Below are 24,201 nucleotides of genomic sequence, written 5' to 3' on the forward strand. Positions count from 1 at the left end.
GTTTGCTATCCCGCTTTCCTGGGCCCTTTTCTCTATCTAAGTCCCTCTCCTCTGCCAGGACACTTGTGCTACTTTATAGACTGAAGCGTGGCCCAATTCCAGAACTGAAGCCAGAAGCCAGTGCAGTTCTGTCAACCAAGTGTGTTGTAGTGTTGTCTTTTGACACCAATAAACGTAGCTTGACCCTCCCACCACTTTTTCTTCAAGAGCTGGTCTAGCAAGGACCCAAGGCAAACTTTCTCACCATGAGCTGATGGACTCTTCTGAGAACACAAACGAGCTTCTAGGGACCCCATCAATCCACTGAAATTACGGGAGATTCTATTCGCATACAAAAATTCACACTTCTACCCGTGAGCTAAGCAACTGCGCCGAGGACAGCAATGTGTAATGCCAAGGCCATGCTTGGAATGCCTGCTGTCCCGGTGTTATAAATGCATACTCTTTCTAATGCTATATCAATTGTTGCTATACTCTCTCTCAAATAAATGTTTCTGTTCAAAAAAGTAATAAAAGAAAACAATAGACAATAAAAAATACACACTTCTGTGATCTCAAAGTCTTTTAAGACAGTATAGCAATAACTTTATTTTTTTTCAATTTTCATTTTCCATAGTACACATTTACTGTAGCTAATGACTACCTCTGTCGTGGGGTCTGCTCTGTACAGAACCCATCTAATTCCTTTTTCACCTCCATCTCTTTCTCCCCTTCCTATTTGAGAAGGGTCCGTCCCCCTCCTTCCTGTAAGCTTTCTGAGGAAATAGCGAGAGACACATCACACTTCCTGTTATCTATCTTGTATTTTGAGCTTTGATTATATATTGGGTTTCTCATATAAGAGGAATATATGACATTTAAGCTTGTCTACATATTGTTGTTTGGTTTTTTTTTTAAGCTTTTTTGCCATGCTGAGGAGCAAACTCAGAGGTACGCCCATGCGGGCAAGCGCTCCAGCACTGAGCTACACCCTACGCCCCAGAACAGTGCTATAGAGAGAGGAGCCGTCGTTCCCCTCTGGTAGTCACTGCTTCCTGGCCCCAGGAAACCGAAGAACTATTCATCTTTGGGCATAGGAAGCTCAGGTCAAGATTGCTCTTCGTAATTTCTTGAATCTTCAAGTGTAGCATTGCTTTTAATATTTATTTACTATTTATTATTTGCTTTTTCTAAATTAGGGTTTCATTATGCAGTTCAGGCTGGCCTTGAACTCGCTTTGTAGCCCAGGCTGATCTCGAACTTGCAGGAGTGCTGGGATGACAGGTGTGCACCACCACACCCAGCTATTTTATTGTTTTCAGACAGGGTCTCGATTTGTAGTCCAGCCTGGCCTCACACCCACAGCGACCCTCCTGCCTCAGCCTCCCGAGTGCGAGGATTACCGGCGTGCACCACCATGCCCAGCTCACGGGCAGCATTGCTGAGATGCTCTGTTTTATTCTTGTGAAAGTTATCAGCTGAAAAATAATAGACTCTCACCTACATGATAAGCAGGTTGCACTTGTATTGAACCTTCCATACAATCCCAGGTACAGAGATCTGATCTAGGTCACTAAACAGAAAGGTTTAGGCTTCCCGTTCTCCTTCTAGCCGTGTGATGCAAGGTAACCAGGTGGAGGGCAGCTGTCTCTGCAGCCTGGGCCACATACAGTTTAATCATCTGCAAAGTCTAGAAGTGTGTGTTCCTTGTTTCCTTAGAGTTCATAAGCTAGTCATCGCCAACGCCCTCCTTGAAGACGAAGGGGACTACGTGTTCACACCTGACGCCTACAACACCCCTATGCCCGCCAAAGTCCGCGTTATTGGTGAGTTGATAAGAGAAATCATCATGAAATCATCTTCTTGTGTGCTTGCTTCTGCTTGCCTGAGAATTGCAATGCATTCAGATCTTCGGGATAAAGAAACAAAAGCATCATGGATATCGGTCATTAAGCAAGCAGTGATTCAGAAGTCCTGCCGTGGAAGTGTTGCAGTGTGCCAGGCACCGATCGCCAGCCGAGGGGGTCCAGGGAATCTCCACATGCAGGCAAAATCTCTGCTTCCCTTTCCAGATCCTCCCAAGATCATCCTGGACGGCCTGGACGCGGACAACACCGTGACGGTGATCGCGGGCAGCAAGCTTCGCCTGGAGATCCCGGTCTCGGGGGAGCCCCCACCTAAGGCCATCTGGAGCCGCGCGGATAAGGTTGGTCACTGGCCACACACACACACACACACACACCAGGGCAGATAAAGGGAGAAGCCAAATAAATGTAAAGATGCTATTCCTTGGAGAAGGGCAGCAGGGGGCTGGCTGGGGCGGGTCTGGCAGGCATTCGCTGACCTCCTAGCCCCCCTGCTGTGCGGCCACGTGGTTCGCACGAATGAACAGGATCCGCTTTACTCTGTGGATGGCAGGGGTAGGGTAGAAGAGCATAGTACACTGAATCACTAAATAAATGGGTAAATAAAGGAGTTTCCATTCCCATTATCAAAACATGAAAAAAGAAAAGGGGCCGGGGATGTAGCTCAGTGACACAGCGCCCGCCTGGCAAGCGCAAGGTCCTGAGTTCGATTCCCAGTGGAGCAAGGCCACGCGGGCAGAGGGCAGCACCTCCGGTCCTCATCGGAAGAACCGAGGAAGTGACGCGGTGCAGCGAAGAGGGCAGCTTGCAGTCCTGCCCCGCGCTCCGCCTGCCTTCCGCAGCCCGGGACCTCGGCCCCGGGGTGGAGCCCGAGAGCGCCGAGAGCAGCGCGGCGGCGCGGGAAATGCGGCGGGCGGTGCGGGAAGGCGGGAAAGCGGGCGCGCAGGGCGGGCGGGCTGGGCCACGAGCCGGGCCCTCCACGAGCGGCAGCCGCGGCCCCCACCGGGCCCCGCCACGCTCGGAGAAGCCGTGCACTCGTGCCCGCCCCAGGGACTAAGGGACAGACAGCCTCGCCCCAACGTGACACGGAGCACAGGAGCCGAGTCCCGCGCCGTCCCGCTCCGCGCAGGAGGAGACCGAGCCCAGCTCCCGCCCAGGAGCCGCCTGTGCTGTCGCCCGGCCCGCTTGAGAGCTCACGGCTCTGGTGCCAGAGGGCCGGAGGAGCAGTTCCGCCCAGATCTATCTTCCAAACCATGAAAGCAAGCCCTAACGGGTCACTTTCCGGGCAATTTCACCGCATCCCAAAACAAAGCCCAAGACCGGGGAGGCAGGCATATTGCGCATCCAACGAAGTACAGTTTGCAGCGTCGGCCATGCAGTCGCGGGTGACGGCAGGGCAACCTAACCCTGAGGAGAAAAATCGGTGGGAACCAGCCCAGCTTTGACCTGCCTATCAGAATCGGCAGACGAGGCCCGGGTCACTGGTAGCCTAAGCGTTTAATATGTTCAAGAAGTCAGGTGGAGAAATGTTTAATTTTCTCTTTCTCTTTTTTTAGTTCTCAATTTAAGGTGAAGGGGAGAAATTGAAGTACAGTTGGGGAAATGTGTAAAAGACCCAAGTTAAGTTATCTAGAGATTAAAAACTACAAAAAACGTGCCAGAAAAAAAGTATAGTGGAGAGAAGGAATCAACAATGCATGAAATGTATGATGGACTAGGACTCAGTGATGAAAAAGAACATACTAGTAAAAATTCAAAAGAACATGCTACTAATAGATGAAGCAATGAGGACGAATCTAAAAAGCATCATGCAGGGCCAGAGATTTACCTCCGTGGTGCAGCACCTGCCTGGCAAATGTGAGGTCCTGAGTTCAATTCCTTGTACCCCCCCAAAAAAAAATTTAAAAATTAAATAAAAAGTGTCATGCAGTGTAACACCAAGTTGAAAAATCTGTGCACCCTTAGATTCCAGTTACATGGCAAGTGGGATAAAAGAAAGCTCCAGGGACAGATATTAGACCAGTGAGCTCCAGAGAGCAGGACATGGGGGCGGTCAGAGGCCCGGGGACGGGGACGTGTTAGAGATGAGGGAAGTCATCTGTGTCTGTCTTGATTGTGGCGATGCCTACAGTGGAATCCGTCTGTCGAAACAATACAATGTGTGCTTGTAATTCCAGCACCCAGGAGGCTGAGGCAGGAGGACCACCAGGAATTCAAGGGCAGCCTGGGCTACATAGCCCTGGCCTCAAAAACCAAAAAGAGAAATAAATGACTGGGAATGTAATCCAGTACAAAGCTCCTGGGATCAACCCCCGTACTACAGGGTGGTGGTGGTTGTGGTGGTGGTGGTGGTGGTGAAGAGTTAGCCGGGCACAGTGGTAGCGACCATAATCCTGGATGCTCAGGAGGCTGAAGCAGAAGGATCACTGTGGGTTTTAAGTCAGGCTGAACCAGCCCACATTACATAATGAGACTGTCTCAAATAACCAACCAGACAAATAATAATAATATTAATAATTATTATAATTATAATAATGGACAGCAAGATAGCTCAGCAGACTAAGTGCCTGATTAGGGAAGCGCAGGGACCAGGGTTCGATCCTCTGGCCCTGCCCCCAGTTGAGCCAACAACTGAGTGGTGGTGTATGCCTATAATCCCAGCGCTGGGGAGGCTGAAAACAGCAGTCTGAGCTGCGTAGTGAGACCCTGTACCAAACAAATAGATAAATAAAATAAAATAAATGCCTCTGCCTTGGGGGCAGGGGATTAAAAGCAGCCAGTGTCTTGGCCCTTAGCACCATGTGGGGCTGCAATTGCGCTGTGACCGCGCCTTGTCCCTCCCTCCAGGCCATCATGGAGGGCAGCGGCCGCATCCGGTCGGAGCACTACCCTGACAGCAGCACCCTGGTCATCGACGTGGCGGAGCGCGACGACTCGGGCGTCTACCACATCAACCTGAAGAACGAGGCGGGCGAGGCGCACGCCAGCATCAAGATCAAGGTGGTGGGTGAGTCGGGCGCAGTCCTGCTCGGGCGTGGTCCCACTGCCCACCCGCTGTCGCCAGGAAGCTATTTTGGGGACCTGTCATCGCTCTGCTAAATCCTGGTCCCTTCTGGCGCCCTTTAAAGGTCACCAAAGCCCAACTGCTAAAGGATTGCCCATGTCGCCGTGGTGTGGTGGAACCAATCTGTCCCTGGCTGGGCGACCCGCACAGAGGAGCAGGGCCCTCGCCTTGGGCTCTGCTTAAGAGGCCCGCTTCAGGGCAACGTAAAATAATGTCACCTGGTGGGCACTGCACAGAGCAGCACAGGGCAACTCTGGCGCTTTCTCTCCTCTTTGCCTGTCTGCTTGCTTGCTTTCTTCTTCTTTCCTTTGTCGCCTTTCCTTCCTTCCTCTTTCTTTTCTTTCTGTCTTTCTTTCCTTCTCTCTCTCCCCCTCTCTCTCTTCCTTCTTGTTTCTTTCCTTCTCCTTTCCCCCCTCTCCCTCCTCTCTCTTCTCTCCCTCCCTTCTTTCCTTTCTTCCTTCCTTCTCTCGCTCCTTCCTTCCCTCCCTCCTTCCATCCCTCCCTCCTCCTTCCCTCCCTCCCTCCCTCCCTCTCTCCCTTCCTTCCTTCCTTTCTTCCTTCCTTCCTTCCTTCCCTCCTTCCAAGGCAGCTATAACTGAGTTCCAGGTGACTGTATCCATTTCTGCCATGAATTTCTATCCAGTTCACAGCTCGAATCTTTCACCCAATATAAACTATATACTCCCTAGCCCTGATCTAGTCATCTAGTCAGGCCAGAAGCTCATTCTGTAGAAAACAAACAAACAAAACAACTCACTGTCACCTCCTCCGACGCATATGCAGTCACTTGAGTGACTACTTAAAGAGAAAGCTCAAGAGCCTCGGCTTGCGGGTGGCGCTGTGTGCAGTGCGGATCTCTGTCAGAGCTTGGGGACACCCGGGTTTCGTTCCCATGGCCCGTCCTTCCCTTCTCCAGTGTGGGTGTGACTCTGTGCGAATGAATTGCACGCCAGGAAACATGGAAAAAATACTCTGAAATAAGTTTCTGTGATTGCCACAAAATATCTTCCCCGGGAACGTGCTTCTTTAAATCTCAGGTCTTCGTTTTATTTCATCCTGCCCTGTCTTCTTGTCCACCAGACATCCCGGACCCCCCCGTGGCCCCGAACGTGACGGAGGTGGGCGACGACTGGTGCGTGATGACCTGGGAGCCCCCGGCCTACGACGGCGGCTCTCCGATCTTGGGTGAGGGCGTGGACCCCGCAGGGTGGCTGCAGGGACGCGGCGCCCTCACGCGCATGCGCGTGCCCAACGCGTGCACAGTCACACCTTAGAGCGCTTGCATCTAGGCAGGATTTACACGTCCGCCCGAAGTGAGACACACTTAGGAACGCCTTGCAATTAGTCGACATATAAACAGGTCCAGTGAATATTATATCATTAACTGTTGTCTTTCTTTGTGATTTACATTCAACATTTAATTGTTTGGCTTCTTTTTCTTTTCTTTTTCTGGGTCAGAGTCCTAGCCTAGGCTGGCCTCTGATCCTCCTGCCTCAGCCTCCCGAGTGCTAGGATTACAGATGTGCACACCATGCCCTGCTCAGCATCTCATTTCTATTTTCATTTATTTATTTACCTTCTTGTTAAAATTTTCCAGGAATGGTGATTGAATCCAGGGCCTTCATCCCCAGCCCATTTTTTATGTTTTGTTTTGAGACTGGCTCTTGCTAAGGCATCAAATTGCCCAGGCTGGGCTCCAACTTGCCATCCTCTTGCCTCCTGCACAGCACTGGGATGACACCTGTGCTCCACCGTGCCTGGCTTCAATCTCTAATTTTCAAGCAACTATAAGTCTAACTTCCACTGTCTTGGCCAGTAAATGCCTTGCTCCATGGGTTCTGTCATGAAGAATTTTCTTTTACCATTAAATGTTTGGAAGAATTGGTTTCTCAAGTGGCATATGAACTTGTCCCCAAGTGCCTACCTCCCACTAGTGTCTACCTGGCCAGCTTGGTCACAGCCACTGGGACACTGCACCCCTCGTATCTGCCCCCCCCCCCCGTCTCTTTTTCTAGCACAGCCATAATTTTATTTCACTTGGAATTCACCCTGTGACAACATGTGTCTCTGTAATTTCTCATGACACCCACTCAGGGCTAAGTCAGGCTCTGGTCCCCTTGCTCAGAGACTTCCCAAGTGCGATTGAGCCCCAGCTCTGCCCTTTGATCCTGCTGGTTTCTGGCACCCACAGGGTACTTCATTGAGAGAAAGAAGAAGCAGAGCTCCAGGTGGATGAGGCTGAACTTTGACCTCTGCAAGGAGACTACCTTCGAGCCCAAGAAGATGATTGAGGGTGTGGCCTATGAGGTCCGAATCTTTGCAGTCAACGCCATTGGCATCTCCAAGCCCAGCATGCCGTCCAAGCCCTTTGTGCCCCTGGGTGAGTTGAGGACAGTGTGTTCTCTCACTGTGTAGTGAGACCCTGTACCATCACCGCTTCCTGTCACAACTCCTGGCCTCCTTACTCCCAAGCAGAACAAGCTGGAGGCTGCCCAGAGCAGTGGGTGGGCGTGGTGGTGCACCTGGGAGGCTGAGGCAGAGGATCACCACAAGTCCCAGCCAATCTTAGCTAATGAGTGAGGCCCTATCTCAAAAAACGTAAGACAGACAGAGGATAGAGAGACAAACAGGTGTGATTAGAAGCAAATTTCTAAGAAATTTACACACCTTTGTTAAGAGTTGGATGCCTGCAGAGTGTGAGCCCTGGAGTTAGTTTCTAGGGTCCCACTGGAAACCGGTAGCTCCAATCATGAGCATGTTCCCCTCCCACAGTACACGCAGACTGTGGTGTGACCACAGCAGAGTGACAAAAGCAGCCAGACCCTGTCAGGAAGCTGAGCTTGGACCCTAGTCTGTTTGCTTAGGGTTATACCTCAAAGGTTGTCTATTAAGCCAAAATGTCATTTCATAACCAAAAAAAAAAATACAGAAGAGATGTGTCCACTCTTGTACAGTACTGCAGTTTTGTTTTGTTTTGGTACAGGGAATCAAATTCAGGATCTCACATGCGCCAGGCAGGCACTGTGCCACTGAGCTATGTTCCCAGCCCCCACCCCCTTTTATAGTAGAAAGAAAATTTAGTACAAGAATTTGTACTCTGTGTTGTTTGTTTGAGAGAGGGTCTGGCTATGTAGTCCAGGTTGGCTTTGCACTGACTGAGTAGCCTAGGTTCGCCTCAAACTCATGGCGATCTTCTTGCCTCAGCCTCCCCTGGCCTGAGATGACAGATGTGAGCCATCACTTAAAATTGTACTTTAGGGCCGGTGAGATAGCGCAGCAGACTAAGTGCCTGCTTAGGCAAGCAAAGCAACCAGGCTTTGATCCCCAGCACCACGTGCTGCACCAGCCCCACCCCCAGACACGCGGAGCCTGCCACCGACACCAGGCATGATGGTGCACGCCTGTAGTCCCAGTGCCGGGGAGGCTGAAAACAGGAGGAGCACTGGGAGTCCAAGCTGTTGTCCACGACCCTGTACCAAATACATAAAAAAAAAAAAAAATGTACTTTAAAGTTAGAGGGTTATGTGAAATTTACTCCCAATCATTGAATCCCAAAACTTTGTACTCCCCAATGCCCTTGGGACCCCCAACTTGGAGAGTGACAGTGGCCATGCTCTTAGGGCAGGTGTCTTGCAGGTCAAACCCTCGCCCCACATACAGCCATGCTCCAGAGTGGGCTGGGCACGCTAAGGCGAGAGCCCCTCTGTTTCAGCTGTGTCCCTCTTCCTCGTGTCCCCGTTGGTTTTGTCCGAGGCCCTGCAGCTAACAGCTGACCACTTCTCCTGTCTCTCCTATTCCTCACAGCTGTCACCAGCCCTCCGACTCTCCTGGCTGTTGACTCTGTGACGGACACCACTGTCACGATGAAGTGGCGGCCCCCGGACCAGATTGGCGCCGCAGGTCTGGATGGCTACGTGCTGGAGTATTGCTTCGAGGGAAGTGAGTACCGGGGCGGCCAGCACCATGTTGCGGGAGGTGGCCACTTTCTCTGTCTTTGAGGCACGCATCTCTTTCCTGCCGAGGGTGAGACCCATGCACATGTCATCCTCCTGAGGTGTCTTAAAGGTAGCCCTTCTTAGTCCTTGGTGCAAGTAAAATGGAGTTCTCAAAACTCCAGTGGTCAGGTGGCACATGGGGCCACAGAGTGACTGCCACTTCTGGAGCAGGTCAGGTTGCCTGGTATCCAGGAACGGTGCCAGTCGAGCTAGCAGAAAGCACATTAGGAACCCTAAAACTGTCCAGAGCTCTGGAGCTGTGCCCTCGGGGAAGCAACCTCCGAGACTCAGAGCCAGCTGTTCGGTGGCCCGCTGCTTTCTTAAGCGAGGAAAAAAAAAAGAAGAAGAAGAAGAAGAAGAAGAGGAAGAGGAAGAGGAAGAGGAAGAGGAAGAGGAAGAGGAAGAGGAAGAGGAAGAGGAAGAGGAAGAAGAAGAAGAAGAAGAAGAAGAAGAAGAAGAAGAAGAAGAAGAAGAAGAAGAAGAAGAAGAAGAAGAAGAAGAAGAAGAAGATTAAGAATAGCTCTTGATTTAAAGCAAACATCACTCAATCCCAAAGAGCTTAAGAAGCCCGTGAAGCATATGGCAGGAATTCATCAGGCCTGGGAGTCTGACAGTTCCATCAGTTAATTGTAGGCGAGGAAGAGAAACGGGTCAGAGCGCATCACAGAGAGAAGGAATGGGCATGCAGAAAATGGCCCTGAAGCTGCGGGCCACACTGTACCTGCAGACCCAGCCGCTGTGGGGCCGCAAAGAGCTGCCACCAGGTTCTTGATTTCTTAGTTGTCACGCCCAGGCCACAGAAGCTGTGGTGTTTGAATGTGGGTTAATGGAGTCACCCTGAGGTGGGGGCAGGCACCCCTCTGGGTGGAACCTGGCGCATCCTGCGAAGAGGAGCCTGTGGCTACAACCCTGAGAGTGCCTCAGGGGCCCAAGTTTTCACCTGTGTGCACCACGTGAAGTAGGAGGCTGCAGCTTGCAGTTGGGCACCCAGGAGTGAGCAGGGTACAGCTGCCCCAGAAGAAAACCACTTGGCAGGAAGAAAAAGTCACCAAAAAGAAAGCCAAGGCCCTGGATGGGCCCGGATGGAGCTGACCACTCCTGGCTGGGAGGGGAAGTGAGGGAAGGAGCGGACCGGAAGCAACCTCACCTGGCTGATGCCTGCTCCTCCTGCTCCCCCTTCTCACAGCACAACGCCTGATTTTGCCAGGGCTTACGAAGTCTCTAACCCAAGCTAATGTGCCTCTAAAACCAAGGTCTGGGGTACCCTAGCAAGAGAGGTGGGTAAGGCCGCCGATGCACCGAGAGGGCGCTCACGGGCTCCAGAATGTGGTCTATTTCTACGTATTTGCCCCCTGACTTAAAAATCACGAGCACACCACTGCTGTTTACCCCGTGCAGGCAGCAGGATTTCCCACTCTGGTGCGTGCTGTGGGCTTCTAGCCACGAATCCTGTGTGTATATGAATTAGACCCAATTCTTTACTCTTTTCTTTCTGATAGGTTTAAAAAGTAAGAAGATACAGCAAAATGATAGATGGCTGTCATTTTGATGTTACCCATCTTAGATAAAATACAACGAAGTGTATTTTACGTAGTCTTGAGTGTGGTCTGTGTAGATATATATGTATATCCGGATATACATATGTATAGGTACACAGTCTTTATTGTGTATACACTTGCCACGTAACGTGTTGGAGTTAGCTTTCTATGGACGTTCTTTCATAACGTGCATATCTTTCTTCTTGCGGTCTTCTCTCGTTTTCTTTCTGTGGCTGCCTTATTCTTCCTTCTCTTTTAATGGCTGTTGGCATCAGACTAATCTCCAGTGCTTGCTGCTTTGGGGTATGTCAGGTTTACCGGGTAAGGGGCGTCTTTCTTGTATAAGATCGTGTGTTGAATTTGACTCTTATCTTTTTCTTGTTTGGGTTTTACTCGTTTTAACTCCTGCAGCATTTGATTCTTCTTTTCTTCCTTGACTCCCGTCTGCCCGTTCTTCTTGTTCTTAAAACTTTACCCTGAAAAAAAAACAAAAACAAAAAAAAAAACCACTTCACCCTGCCTATGAAATACCTGCCCTGTGTCTCCCCACACATACATCCCTTTCTCTGTCCCTTTACCTCGGTCACAGGGGACTCCAGAATAACAAGACCACTGGTTTCCCCATATGCAAGTGTTCTCTTTGACCGATCTTCATCCTTTCTGACACCTTGTTCTGTTTTTAATTTTCTCACCTGTTCTCTTGGCTCTGCAAATTCCCACAGAGGAGCTCTGCCCCGCACCCTGTGCTTAGTTTTTTCCAGCTCTGAGGTCTGTTTTCCTCTGCTCCACAACCTCCTGGTGCCAGGCACCTGGCTTCTTGCCCCTTCTCTTTGGCACCCTGGCAGGGGCCCCTGGGAGCAGCCAGTCCTGTCCCCTTGTCCAGCTCCTCTCCGCATTAGAAAGTCATCTTCCAAGACCTGCACAGGACAAGGCATGCAGGGACCCGTGCGGATGAATTTGTTTTCGTTTCCATGGCAACCAGAGCATCCCTTGGGCTGCTGGGGCCAAATCTATTTTCCTTCCTCCTGGGTGAGCTGGGTGAGCCTGGTCAGGTGGGGCTGTCAAGTCACCAGCCCCATGCCCCAGGCATCCACAGCATCCTCAGCATCCCTGGCACTGGGCCCCCACAGGCTGAAGAGGTGGGGGTTGGGATCGGTCAGGCCTGAGGATAGTCGGGCCTGTGGCTCCTTTATCTTGGGGACCTTGCTTCGTTCTTCTCCTGCGTCCTCCTGGGGCAGGGCCAGCACCGGAGGAAGCCCCTACCTAACACACCTGGTCTCTCCATCCCTGCCCTGAGGACGCAGCCCTGCACCCTCTGCCTACCTTACTAACAGAGAATGCTGGCTACTGACGCGGTATTCTTGGTGTGACTGTGGTGTGAGTGTCTTTAATCCCCCTAATGACGGCTTCTCAAAGGTTCCTCAGCCAAACAGTCTGGTGAGAATGGGGAGGCCGCGACTGAGCTGCCAGGTAACGTACCACGCGCCGCTGTGTGCTGACGTTTCCGGGTGCCAGGCCCCTGCCCGCCCACCCGCATGGAACCCCAGAACTGGGGGAGGACAAGGGAGGTGGTCCTGAGACCTCAGGCTCCAGTTTTCTTGGGGGCATCATGCATATTCACTTTTATAGAAGCCAAGTTATTTGGAAACCCTGAATTCCAGGTTTAAATTATGTTGCTGTTGTAGACAAAGCTAGCAAAGGCTTAACTTTAAAAAAAAAAAATCAACTCTCCACGATGAATGAAACCATTATATACTGCAAACAGGTACTAAGAAAACTGAAAGCTTTTATAGCCAGGTGTGACGATGTACGCCTGTAATCCTGTAATCCCAATGCTCAGGAGACTGAGGTGGGAAGATCACCATGAGTTCAAGGCCAGCCTGGACTACATGGTGAGACCCACCTCAAACCAAACAACCAAACTGGAATAAAACTACTGTAAAATGCTTAGGAACAATCACTAGTATTGAGAATACTTTAATCTTGAGTAAGAAATTTTTTCAGAAACCACAGAATCAGAGAGTCTCTTCTTGTTGTTGTTTACCTTGGCCATTTTAGGACATTTTCCACTTCGGTGCATGAAAGATGCCCACTCTAAAGTCCAAGGCCCGAACAAAGTCCTATTTGTTCCACGTGATCTAAGCATGCACAGAACTCTGCGCTGGGGTGGAACATCAGGCTGGGACAGCCTCTGACCGAGCCCCGCTCCTTCTCTTCTCTCTTCTTTCCCGATGTTAGCTGAGGACTGGATCGTCGCCAACACAGACCTGATCGACAAGACCAAGTTCACCATCACGGGGCTGCCCACAGATGCAAAGATCTTCGTGCGCGTGAAGGCAGTAAACGCGGCGGGTGCCAGCGAGCCCAAGTACTACTCCCAGCCCATCCTCGTGAAGGAGATCATCGGTCAGTGCCAGCGTGTGGCTCGGTCCTTCTCTGCTCCTTGGTTTTTGTCGTTGTTGAGACAGGGTCTCGCTGTGCAGCTCAGGCTGGTCTTGAGCTCAGTTTGCAGCCCAGCCTGGCCTTGAACTCCCAGCAATCCTCCTGCCTCAACCTCCTGAGTGTGGAATTGCAGGCGTGCGCCACCACACCCAGCCTCACCTTTATTCCTTCGAACACCTTACTTGTTCAAAAGTGACTTTGTGCTACTTCCTTGCCTTTTTTAATGAATGCTTCCGGGAAATTAGAAATTCACAAAATAGCTCTTCAGGGAGGTCAGCTTTGGGTTCATCCTCTGGCGTCCCAAGGACTAGTTCATTTACCTGGCTGGGTCCCACAAGCCGACGGGAGCAAGTGTGTCAGTGTAATTGTGTAAACAGCGCCACAGTGCACGCATCATATCTGTGAGGTCCGAACCATTTCCTGACTAATGGGAGTGGGTTCTGGCCCTTTCCAGAGTCTTGGCGTCTGCACTAGTGGTGTAAAGTGAGTGAATAAAACTGCTGGTGCCGTAGCCTGGGCCAGGTCAGTGCCGTCCCGCTTGGCTCGATGCTGCTGTCTTCCTCACCACCATGGCCTCCCAGATAAAATAGGAGAGCCAAGGTAGGCATGGCGGTACCTGCACATGATACCAGCTCCTCCGGAGGATGAGGCAGGAGAGTCTCAGGTGCAAAGCCAGCCTGGGCAATGTAGCCCGACTCTGTGTGAAGATCAGTTTTTTTTTTAATTTTATTTATTTATTTATGCATGTGGGGGGGGGCAGCTCAGCCCACCAGGGGGCCGGGCGGGCTGGCATGTGGTGCTGGGGATTGAACCGCGGTCCCTGTGCTTTGCTAAGCTTGTTCTAAGTAGGTGCTTTAGACCACTGAGCCATCTCACCAGCCCCGATCAGTTTGTTTTTAAAAGGGCTGGAGATCTAGCTCCATAGTAGAGCATTTGCCCATCAAGTGGCAAGACATGGGTTCAATCTTCTGGGCAAAATAAGAAAAAATGAACAAGCAAGATAGATAATGGATCTGAAGTGGCTTCAGGTCTCCGGCGCGGCTAATCCTTAGAGAACTAAAAGCCAGCACATTTACTGCAGAGTGAAGGAATATCCACAGCTGTCTGAAAGATCTTTTAAAATATTCCTGCCCTTTGTATGAAACCAGGCCTTCTTCAGATTCTTCAACCAGCTTGACATATTGCGGCAGGTTGAAGCCAGGGACAAATGAGAGAATTTAGCTCTTCTCTATGAAGTCAAAGATGAAAGAAATTTGCCACAAGATAAAATAATGAAAATCATTTCTTTTTTTTAACTTTTAACCTTATGTTTTTTTAATTTTTTTTAATAGATTGCAAATTGAAAATAAATATTTACAAACATAAATGAATATAACAATAAAAATTGTCCAAAATAAAAATGAAGAATTTACAGATCAGTCATAATAGTTCACTGTGTCAAAGCCAAGAAATTTATATTCATATAATTAGAATTCTCAAAGTAGAAAGGAGTAGGCAATAAATACTTAAAGATTTAAAATTTCTGAATTTAGTTCAACTTATGATACCACGTTTCCAAGAAAAATGAATCTCTTGCACAAGAAATTTAAATAAAATCATACCAAGATACACAAAAATGAAATTGTCCCAAACTTCTTGTAAAGAAAAAAAATCATTAAAGCATATACATAAAAAATATTAGCTATGGAAGAAAAAAATTAAATAGCATCTTTTGTTTTGTTTTGTTTTTTGTTTTGTTTTGTTTTTTTTCCATAATTTTATTGAGAAACAAATAGCAATGAGACAGTTTCAAACCAAGTTGGTAGGACAGTTTCAATAATTCACACATTGCATACATTCTTCCTAGTGGTTAATTGCTGTACAAGATGCGGACATGATATCCTATTTACAAACACCATCAGAACAAATCCCTCTATTCATTAAGAGAATACAACTATATATCTATTCTCACCACTTTGAATACACAGATACAAAATGGACATTCATCTGTATCCCCTTTTTTTGTTAAGTTCCGTTATTTGAATATTATAGGTGTGTTAACTCGGCAAAATATTCTAAAAGAGTTCAGTAGTCCATAATAGTATTGGGTCTTCTGCTTCACTGGCAGTGTCAAAAATTGTTGACCTGAGTCCCCTGCAGCTCAACATAACAGCATGGCTTTACTTCTTATACTTCCTTTTTATACTTTTCTGCTGGATGGTTAAGACCAAGGTAAAGCAGGACCTGTGCAACAAGAGTTGTAGCTTTTGGGTCTGATAAGGACAGTGAAATCCCCTCAGGATTTATCCTGAGATCCTGTACCTCAGATTGTAGAACCTTTGTCACTGTCAGCCATGTGGATGAGTCACGGCCATTGAATAATGCAAATCATTTCACCAAAACTTTTATTGTTAGAAAACATGAGTAGTTCCACTAAAATGTTACTTACAATATTATTATCAAGTAAAGATTTCAACATTTCTCTTTGTTAATTTCCAATATGGTAATATTAGCCCACATGAACTATAGCTTATCTATGGGTTTATAATAATTTTTGTTTGTTTTTTGAGACTGTAGCCCGGGCTGTGCTTGGATTCTTGGTCTTCCTGCCTCAGCCTCCCAAGTGCTGGGGTTGCAAGTATGCGCTGTCACATCTGGCTTTATAATAATTTTTCACACAGCAATGGAGTAAGTTGGGAAAAATCCCAACTCTGGCAAAGAATATAGGCCTGAGGACTTGGATCCCTAGGTAGTGAACATGGTTCTACCATTGACTCATGATTTTGGAAGTGAAGTAGAGAAGGGACAAACAGGCTGATTGGTGGATGGATCCAGGATGGATGGATGGATGGATAGATGGATGGATGGATGGAAAGATGGAAGGATGGATGGAAAGATTGATGAATGAATGGATGGATGGATGGATGGATGGATGGATGGATGGATACAAGGATGGATAGATGGTTGAATGGGTGGATGGATGGATAGATAGATGGATAGAGGGATAGAAGGATTAATGAATGGATGGATGGATGGATGGATATAAGGATGGGTTGATGCAAGGATAGATGAGTGGAAGGATGGAAAGAAGGATACAAGGATGGATGGATGAATGGATAAATGCCTAGATGAAAGAAGGCATGAAGTATATACATTTTCTTAATAAATTCTAGAGAGGGGGCCTGCCCCTTAGCTCAGCTCTTTAAGTGGCTGCTTCAACCAAGCAGTCAGGCTCAGGTTGCTGTGGTTGGACCCCCACAACTCAAGCCAGCCGAACCTGCCCTGAAGGCATTCGGAGCAAAAAAATAAATTAAAAAAAAAATAAAAATAAATTCTAGAGACACTATGTAGGCTTAATCCCTTTTCTATCATCTATTGACATTGTGACCTTGGACAAGAGATGTGACTTTTTTAAGCCCTAATAACTTCATTTGCAATGTAATAACAATAATGCCACATACAGATAGTGTGAGAATCACATCAGTTAACCCGTGTCATTTGCTTAACAAAGTGCTTGCTATCTAATAAGCCAGCTGATGAGGCGTGTGTAGATCTTTAATTGAATGTTCATCTGTGAATATTCTGTTAGGAACAATGAAAACATGTACAAAGTCCTGAGCGAGAACTAGGTGGTTTTCTGTAACCCTGCATCCGGCCTCTAATGCAATAAATATTGCAATAAATCGACATGCCAAGTTCCGATGCACGTGGAGGAGCGCAGGCGAATTTCGGTCCTCCCTCAAAATGGCTCTGCGTGAGGCGAGCAGTTTGGACCCAGATGCCACGGCACTGCTGTGGGTGGTGCCTCTGAGGCGGCGCATCGAGGCCACCAGCTGGGCTGTGAGCACTGTGTCACTATTCTTAGGCAGGGCCACTTCCAGGACAAGCCACTGATCCCTAAACTGCTCTGTTTGTTTCTCCAGAGCCTCCGAAAATCCGCATCCCAAGACACCTGAAGCAAACCTACATCCGCAGAGTGGGAGAAGCCGTCAACCTGGTGATCCCTTACCAGGTAATGCTGCAGGCCTGGGGTGTCAGAGTGACAAGTGGGGTGTTCAACTCCTTCATGAGCTGGGCTCCTCCGAGACAGGATAAAAAAGACCAGAGTGGGACTGAACAGCCTCATGCTAGACAAATAGAGAGATCTGCGAAAGGGCCAGTTTCTCTCCATAGGAGACAGATGGGCTGCAGTTCTGCCAGAAGCTTGGGGACCACCAGGGAGCGTCTCTTCCATGCCAGGTGCAAAACTCAGGTCCCCGACACCGGTGACCCGTGACACCCGGCGTTCTGAGTGAAGCTCAAAGAGTATGTTAGGGAAACATGGGTTTTGCCTTGTTCCCACAGGGACCCCAGGGCCAAGCCAAAGTCCCACAGGAGGCAGAGATCCAGCGGGAAGTCTCTACGCCACCCCCGCCCCCACCCCTACCCCCACGCCCACCCCGCTGAAATGCGTGCCCTGTCCACCTGGCGCGCAGCCAAGGGCTCTGGTTCACGGGATCAGCTGGGTTTTGCTTGCAGTGACCAGCACTGGTCTCCATGCGACTTCACACAAATGTGCGCACGTGTGTGCGTGCACACACACACGCGCGCGCGCACACACACACACACACTGCAGTCTGCCCCTGCTCCTGCCACAAGCCCCGCCCTGCTCCGCTCCCTCCTTACACAATCACGCAGCAGCTGCTGTGTGTCTTGCACAGCACCATCCTCGTGCCCCACGTGCAAACCCACACACCCCCAATGAGAGACAGGCCCAGCACTTACCACACACCTATCACAGGTGCCACAGCAGCGGTGTTCGGGCACAGGAGGCCCTACTGGGAGGTGTGAGCAAATCCCCAAATTATAGGACTGTATCCCAGAAACCAAACCCGGATTGCGGATGCCACCACGGCTCCTCTTTGGGACAGGCCTCTGTGGCCGTGGCAGCAGGGCTGTGACCTCAGCCCTGATAGCCATGCTGTGAGACGGGTACTGCTGTTCCTGCTGGTGGACAGCCAGGGAAACTGAGGCACATGGTGCACAAGTAATTTGCCCAAGGTCACAGGGTGGTCAGGTTCTCGACCTGGATTCTGGGGCTCGGTGCCCATGCCCTGGGCCACTGTCGCTGTTGTTGGGGCCTGGCAAAGGCCATGGGGGACCTCCTCCCACAGAGTCCAGCCAGGAGGATCATCGCGTTGCGCAGCAGGAGCCTCTGGTGTCCTCCTCCCTGCCTTGGCCTGGAAGGCTCAGGCAGGGTGTGTTCCTTGCACAACTGTGCATCCCTCTTTTTAGGGCAAACCAAGACCAGAGTTAAGCTGGAAGAAGGACGGCAATGAGATTGACAGGAATCAAATCAACATTCGCAACTCGGAGACCGACACCATCATCTTCATCAGGAAAGCAGAGAGAAGCCACTCGGGGAAGTACGACCTGCAGGTCAAGGTGGAGAAATATGTGGAGACCGCGTCCATTGACATCCAGATCGTTGGTGCGTCTGGGCCACGCACAGTGCCCTTTCCCTGGGGGTGGCGCCAGCTGTCCTTTGTCCCCAAGAGGGGAGCAGGACAGCTGTTAAGATGGGGCTGTGTAAAATCCCTTAAGACAAGGTTTAAAAAAAAAAAAAAAAAAACAGTATATGTTAGCATTTCGAAATAAAATTTAGGGAGCCTGGCCCTAGCTCAGTTCTTTAAGTGGCTTCTTCCACAAAGCTGTCCACCTCAGGTTGTTGTAGTTCAATCCCCACAACACTCCAGCCAGCCAAACCTGCCCTGAAGGCATTTGGAAAAAAAAACCTTATTCCATTTTTAAGAAATTAAAAAAAAAAGAAATAAAATTTAACTTGCTGGGTGCAGTGGCTCCTGTCCACAATCCCAGCATTTGGAGGCTGAGGCAGGAGGATCACTGTGAGTTTGAGGGCAGCTTGGGCTCCATAGTTCAAGGCTAGGATGAATTGCTGAGCGAGACCCTGTCTCACCAAAACAAAGAGAAGAAGAAAGAGGAGCAGGCAGAAGAGCCACATGGGGAGGAGCCCTGGCTCCAAGAGTTCTTAGTGTAATTTTTTAGTAAATTTTCTGAGCCCTGAGACTCCCTAAGCAAAAGGCCTGCATCCTCCAGGAGTCCCTCTGGGATGAAGGGTCATACCCTTTCACCTGTGCCTCCTTCCCATTCCCCTGGGAGGACCCGCTGCCCTGGGGCTGACCAGCATGTGCAGGACCCAACTGGCCTCTCCCCAAGGATCACCTTGGAGTTGGGACAGGCCCTGCACTGACCCACCTCCCTCCTGCAGACCGCCCAGGGCCACCGCAGATGGTGAAGATTGAAGATGTTTGGGGCGAGAACGTGGCCCTGTCATGGACACCACCCAAGGATGATGGCAACGCTGCCATCACAGGCTACACCATCCAGAAGGCCGACAGGAAGAGCATGGTGAGCAGCTTCTTGCCATGTTACTGGGGTCCCCAGGGTGGCCCCGGATGGCTCTGGGGGAGCCCTCGGGGCTGGGTGAGGTGAGCCTTCTGGAACCACAAAGCAGGCCTCAACTTCCAGCCCCGTGTGGTGGCACACATCTGAGGACCCAGCACTGGGGAGGCTGAGGCAGGAGGGTCACCACTAATCAAGGTGAACTGTGTGTCTTTCTTTCCTTGCATGACTAGCACTGTCTCTTCCTCCCAGGAGTGGTTCACTGTCATTGAGCATTACCACCGAACCAATGCCACCATCACAGAACTGGTCATTGGGAACGAATACTACTTCCGGGTCTTCTCCGAGAACATGTGCGGGCTCAGCGAGGACGCCACCATGACCAAAGAGAGTGCTGTGATTGCCAAGGATGGTGAGTTGGTTGGGGCCTAGGGCTGAGAAAGCTTGGAGGACAGGGACTGGGTGAGAAGCAGGGCGTGGTAAAGGGGCCGTGGAGCACACATGGGACGGCAAAGGGACGGGCGCTCGGGGAGGACTGTCACTTCATGGCCCAGCATTCGTGAGGGGCACACATTTATGTTGCAGCTTTTATTATTTTATTTATTTGTTAGTTTTTGAGACAGTGTCTCGCTCTGTAGCCTAGACTGGCCTTAAACTCTTGGAAATCCTCCTGCCTCAGCCTTCTAAGTGCTAGGGTTATAGGATGTGCCTCCATGGCCAGCTGTCACTGCGGTTATCATTCATTCTAGTCTCTGGGCCCTGGATCTAACAGGGCTGACATTGCCGCAACAGACATTGGCTTCTGGTTTTCTGCTGTTTCTCTTCCTGGGTAGCTTCAGTGAAGCCACGTGGGGCGCCCTCTCCGAAGAGGATGGACAGGCTGAATTCTGTCTTTATCCTTCCGTGCTATCGCCCATCACTTCCCTTCAGGGCCCTTCCTGTGATTCCACATTAGAACAGATTTCCAATTGAACTGCTCAGTGTCGAGCCGGAGGTGGCGGCACGGACCCGAAACCCCACATGGGAGGCTCCGGCAGGAGGATTCCTGCCAGTTCAAAGCAGCTTGGTCACCAGAGTGAGTTCTAGGCCAGCCTGAGCTACATAGCGGGACTTTGCCTCAGGAAAAAAAAAAAAAAAGGCTAGGACGCAGCTCAGCAGGAAGGCCCCAGGTTGAATCCCCAGAACCACCAGAAAAAAAATTTAAATAATAAATAAAACTAAATACTCAGAGAAACACCAGCCTTCTCAGTCTGTGTTTTGGCAGGAGCCCCCTGCCTTCATCTCGTGGGGGGCTGGCACCCTTGCACGCTTCCCACGCAGCGCAGGTCAGGCATAGCTGTGTTCTCCGAAGCCAGGGAGGTTCGCATGAGGGAGAAACCCTCCAGGAGGGGCACGTCCTCAGGCCAGCTTGGTCTCCCAACATACTTGACCCCTTCGGCCTCTAGAAGTCTAGTGCACTATCCATTGTGCCACGGAGCCTCCTTCCAACGTACTTGGATACTTGTTTTTAAGGTAAGATCTACAAAAACCCCGTGTATGAAGACTTTGACTTTACCGAGGCGCCGATGTTCACACAGCCCCTGGTGAACACCTACGCTATCGCTGGGTACAACGCCACCCTGAACTGCAGCGTCAGGGGGAACCCCAAGGTAGGTGGCTCCTGTTACATGAGCTGGGCTTAAGAACCAGCCCCAAGGCGGGTGTGGGGGCGCACACCTGTCATCTCAGCCCTTGGGAGGCTGAGACAAGACGATTGCCGTGAGGTTGAGGCCGGCCCCACGTGGGCTACATAATGAGTTCAAAGCCAGCCTGGACCTCAAAGCAAGACCCTATCTCGAAACAAACAGAAAAACGAACCAGCCCTCGGGTCCCTGCCCTGTGCCTGTCACACTGCCGTGGCCTGTACTAACACAGTGAGACCCTCCATGGTGCCTGTGCTCTCTAGGAAGGCAGGTGTAGAGGGGGTGGCATTGGTGTACTTACAGCTACTCTACTTGGGGACATAAGTAAAAACAGAAAGCTCCTATTTCTGAAGCCACCAAGGGAAGAAGAAAACATCTAAGTCTAAAAAAACTGATGGGGAAGGCAGTGGAAATGGTATGGCTTTCCTGGGAGGTCAGGCCCAACATGGACTCACCGGGTACGTGACAGATGGAGCCTGATGGGCTGGATGAGGGCCTTGGGGTGCCAAGGTCCACTGTCAAAGGTGCTGGGACAGCAGTGAATTAGTCACTGGCAAGCACAGGCCCCAAGAGGTGCCCAGGAAATGGGCGAGATGGTGGAACAACACAGCAGCTGGCAAGGCCGAGGTAGACCTGGGTGGCTGGGCTCCCTGTGGCCTTGGACAGCCCTGCATGAGGTGACTGCTTGGCCTGGGCATCCCTGGGGAGGGTGCAGTGACACAGGGTGAGACTGGGCTGCTCCCCATGGGGAGGACACAGAACAGGTAGCCAGGGTCAGAGTGGAGCACATATGCCAGAGTGGATACCAGTAATGGAGGGACAGTGACACAGGCAGGCGGAGACATCAACAGTGACAGAGAGGGGCTGGATGCAGAGTGGGGTCTGAGCAGCCCGAGTCCAGATGCAGAGGACGTGCTACAGTGACAGGCTTGTCCCCACAGGTCCTCTGCCTCCACAGTCCTTGTGACTTTGGGCCGGAGTCACGTGGACAGGGGGGAGGGTGACACTGCACCATGACTTGAACTGATGGGAGGTGGCACCAAGGTGCCAGGGTTAAAACAGTGCCCTAGGGAAACCGCCTATCCCAGCTCCTCCTCCTGTCCCTCCTGCAGGGCCTGTGGCCCCCGTGCGTGCGGAGGTTCTGGCCCAGGACAGAGACAAAGCCCATCTGTGCCAGGGAGGATGGAGCGAGAAGCTCAGGGCATCAGGAGACAGGAAAGGAGAGGGTCCCCACACTTTCTCCATATCCTCAGGGCACTGCATGCCCCAGGACTGTAGATCCACTTTTTAAATGTAAAGACATGATTGATGGGCCCAGCTCCGCGGCCTAAGCGCCTGCCTAAGCAAGTGCAAGGGTCCAGGTTCAATCCCTGTTACCACATGCCTTACCAGCCCCACCCCCGGGCGCACCGAGCCAGCCACCAAGACCGGGCGTGGTGTCGCAGCCTGTAATTCCAGCGCTGGGGAGGCTGACCGAGCTGCCTAGCGAGACCCTGTACCAAATACATAAAAACTAAAACAAACAAAAAGCCAACAACATATGTGACTGACAAAACCTATACTTATTCAACGTGCACCGGGTGCCAACTGGTGAGCCTGCCCCGCGGCAGGGACCTGTCCGTCCCCCGCCCAGGGTGCGCGTTGTGCACAGAACACTTGCGCCCGCCCACTGCATCCTTCTGAGAAGGTTGCTCGCGTCGTCCACTGAACAAATCTGCTTTCCTTTAGAATCGCTCCTTTGCTTTCTTGCCAGGCACTACTTGGGGTTTACCTGGGGAGCAGCTCTGCCCGAGTCGGTGCCTCCTCTTGGGACATCGCTTTCGATCTGAGCACGAGGCCGGGGCGTCAGCGCTGGCTCTGGCGCTCCTTTAACATGCTGGTAGGCGTGACCTCTGACCTAACTTTGTTCCATCTGAACTTCAGCCCAAAATAACCTGGATGAAAAACAAAGTCGCTATCGTGGATGACCCACGGTACCGGATGTTCAGCAACCAGGGCGTCTGCACCCTGGAGATCCGCAAGCCCAGCCCCTACGACGGGGGCACCTACTGCTGCAAGGCTGTCAACGAGCTGGGCACCGTGGAGATCGAGTGCAAGCTGGAAGTGAAAGGTACGGCTGCGCGGCCGCTTGGGGCGCTCTTCCTGCGGTTCGTGACCAGGAGCCCTTGTCTGCGGCTGGGTGTGGTGGCGCTCCTGCCATCCAGTGCTCGGGAGGCTGAGGCAGGAGGATTGAGGCAGGTGTGAAGCCAGCCTGGGTTACATACCAAGATCCTGTCTCAAAATAAATCAAAACAATCGCTCTTCTCGGGGTGGTATTGCAGACGAGGGCGTGGGAGGGAATTGGGGAAAAGACATGTTTACCTTCCGTGTTCACTCCACTTTGTGAAAGACACTTGTTTCGATCCACTCATTTTTACCTTTTGCAATTCGTGTGAGCGAAAGGAATATTAACTTCAGGGGAGCGTCAGCGTGCTCACAGCCCATGAGAATGGGGACTGGTGACACAGGGCACCTGCAGAGGGAGGCCTGCAGCAAAAGCCGTGGGATGACGCTGCAGGTCGCGAATTCACACCATTTTCAGTTTACAGATCTGTGAGCCTTCAGGGTAGATTGATAGAGGTATAGACACACATATATGTGTAAGCTTGCTGATTGGGTGCTTGGGATTACATTTAGAATACTGTGTACTCGCTGGGCACGTGGCACATGCCTACGCTCCTAGCAGCTGGGAGGCCGAGGCAGGAGGAGCCCCAGCTCCAGCCAAGCCCAGGCAAATTAGCAACTTTTGTGGGACCTTGTCTCAAAAAATAATAATAATAATAATAATAATAATGATAATAAAGGTCTGGGGATAAAGCCCAGTGTGAAGGCCCCAGTACTGCAAGGAGAAAAGAAATGAATATAGCGCCCACGTACACACGCACACACGCGTGCGTGCACACACACACTGTAATCCGTTCTAAATTACTAAAGACTTTCTATTTATAGATATTTATGTCACTTACATTAGTGTTAAGAAATGCTCAACAGCTAGGCATGGTGGCACGCACCTGCAATCCCAGTACTCGGGAGGCTGAGGCAGGAGGATCACTGCGAGTTCAAGACCAGCATGAACTAAGTAATGAAACGAGACCCTGTCTAAAAAAAAAAAAAAAAAAAAATAGATGTGACAACTAAAATAAACCGTGAAAGCACTTAAGAATTTATGTGGAGGCCGGGGAGATGGCTCAGTAGAATAAGCGCTTGCCTGGCAAG

General features: G+C 50.6%; 1 protein-coding gene across 11 annotated transcripts in view; it reads left to right on the forward strand.

The window, feature by feature from the left end:
- Window positions 1–24,201, forward strand: part of Mybpc1 (myosin binding protein C, slow type) — a 75,249-nt gene that overhangs the window by 46,950 nt on the left and 4,098 nt on the right. For 4 of the 11 annotated variants that reach the window (XM_023716835.1, XM_023716863.1, XM_023716874.1 and 1 more), the window contains 15 exons: window positions 1,699–1,805; window positions 2,052–2,185; window positions 4,692–4,851; window positions 5,989–6,093; window positions 7,100–7,288; window positions 8,713–8,847; window positions 10,403–10,411; window positions 11,858–11,911; window positions 12,680–12,847; window positions 16,786–16,874; window positions 18,137–18,332; window positions 19,131–19,270; window positions 19,517–19,676; window positions 20,777–20,913; window positions 22,870–23,056. In XM_023716835.1, coding sequence (XP_023572603.1) covers window positions 1,699–1,805; window positions 2,052–2,185; window positions 4,692–4,851; window positions 5,989–6,093; window positions 7,100–7,288; window positions 8,713–8,847; window positions 10,403–10,411; window positions 11,858–11,911; window positions 12,680–12,847; window positions 16,786–16,874; window positions 18,137–18,332; window positions 19,131–19,270; window positions 19,517–19,676; window positions 20,777–20,913; window positions 22,870–23,056 — 1,970 coding nt within the window. The remainder of the gene's footprint in view (window positions 1–1,698; window positions 1,806–2,051; window positions 2,186–4,691; window positions 4,852–5,988; window positions 6,094–7,099; window positions 7,289–8,712; window positions 8,848–10,402; window positions 10,412–11,857; window positions 11,912–12,679; window positions 12,848–16,785; window positions 16,875–18,136; window positions 18,333–19,130; window positions 19,271–19,516; window positions 19,677–20,776; window positions 20,914–22,869; window positions 23,057–24,201) is intronic. The other 7 variants (XM_023716856.1, XM_023716886.1, XM_023716882.1 and 4 more) reach the window with 2 other exon arrangements.

Source organism: Octodon degus, unplaced genomic scaffold, assembly GCF_000260255.1.
Source record: "Octodon degus isolate 3935 unplaced genomic scaffold, OctDeg1.0 scaffold00004, whole genome shotgun sequence".
NCBI lineage: Eukaryota > Metazoa > Chordata > Mammalia > Rodentia > Octodontidae > Octodon > Octodon degus.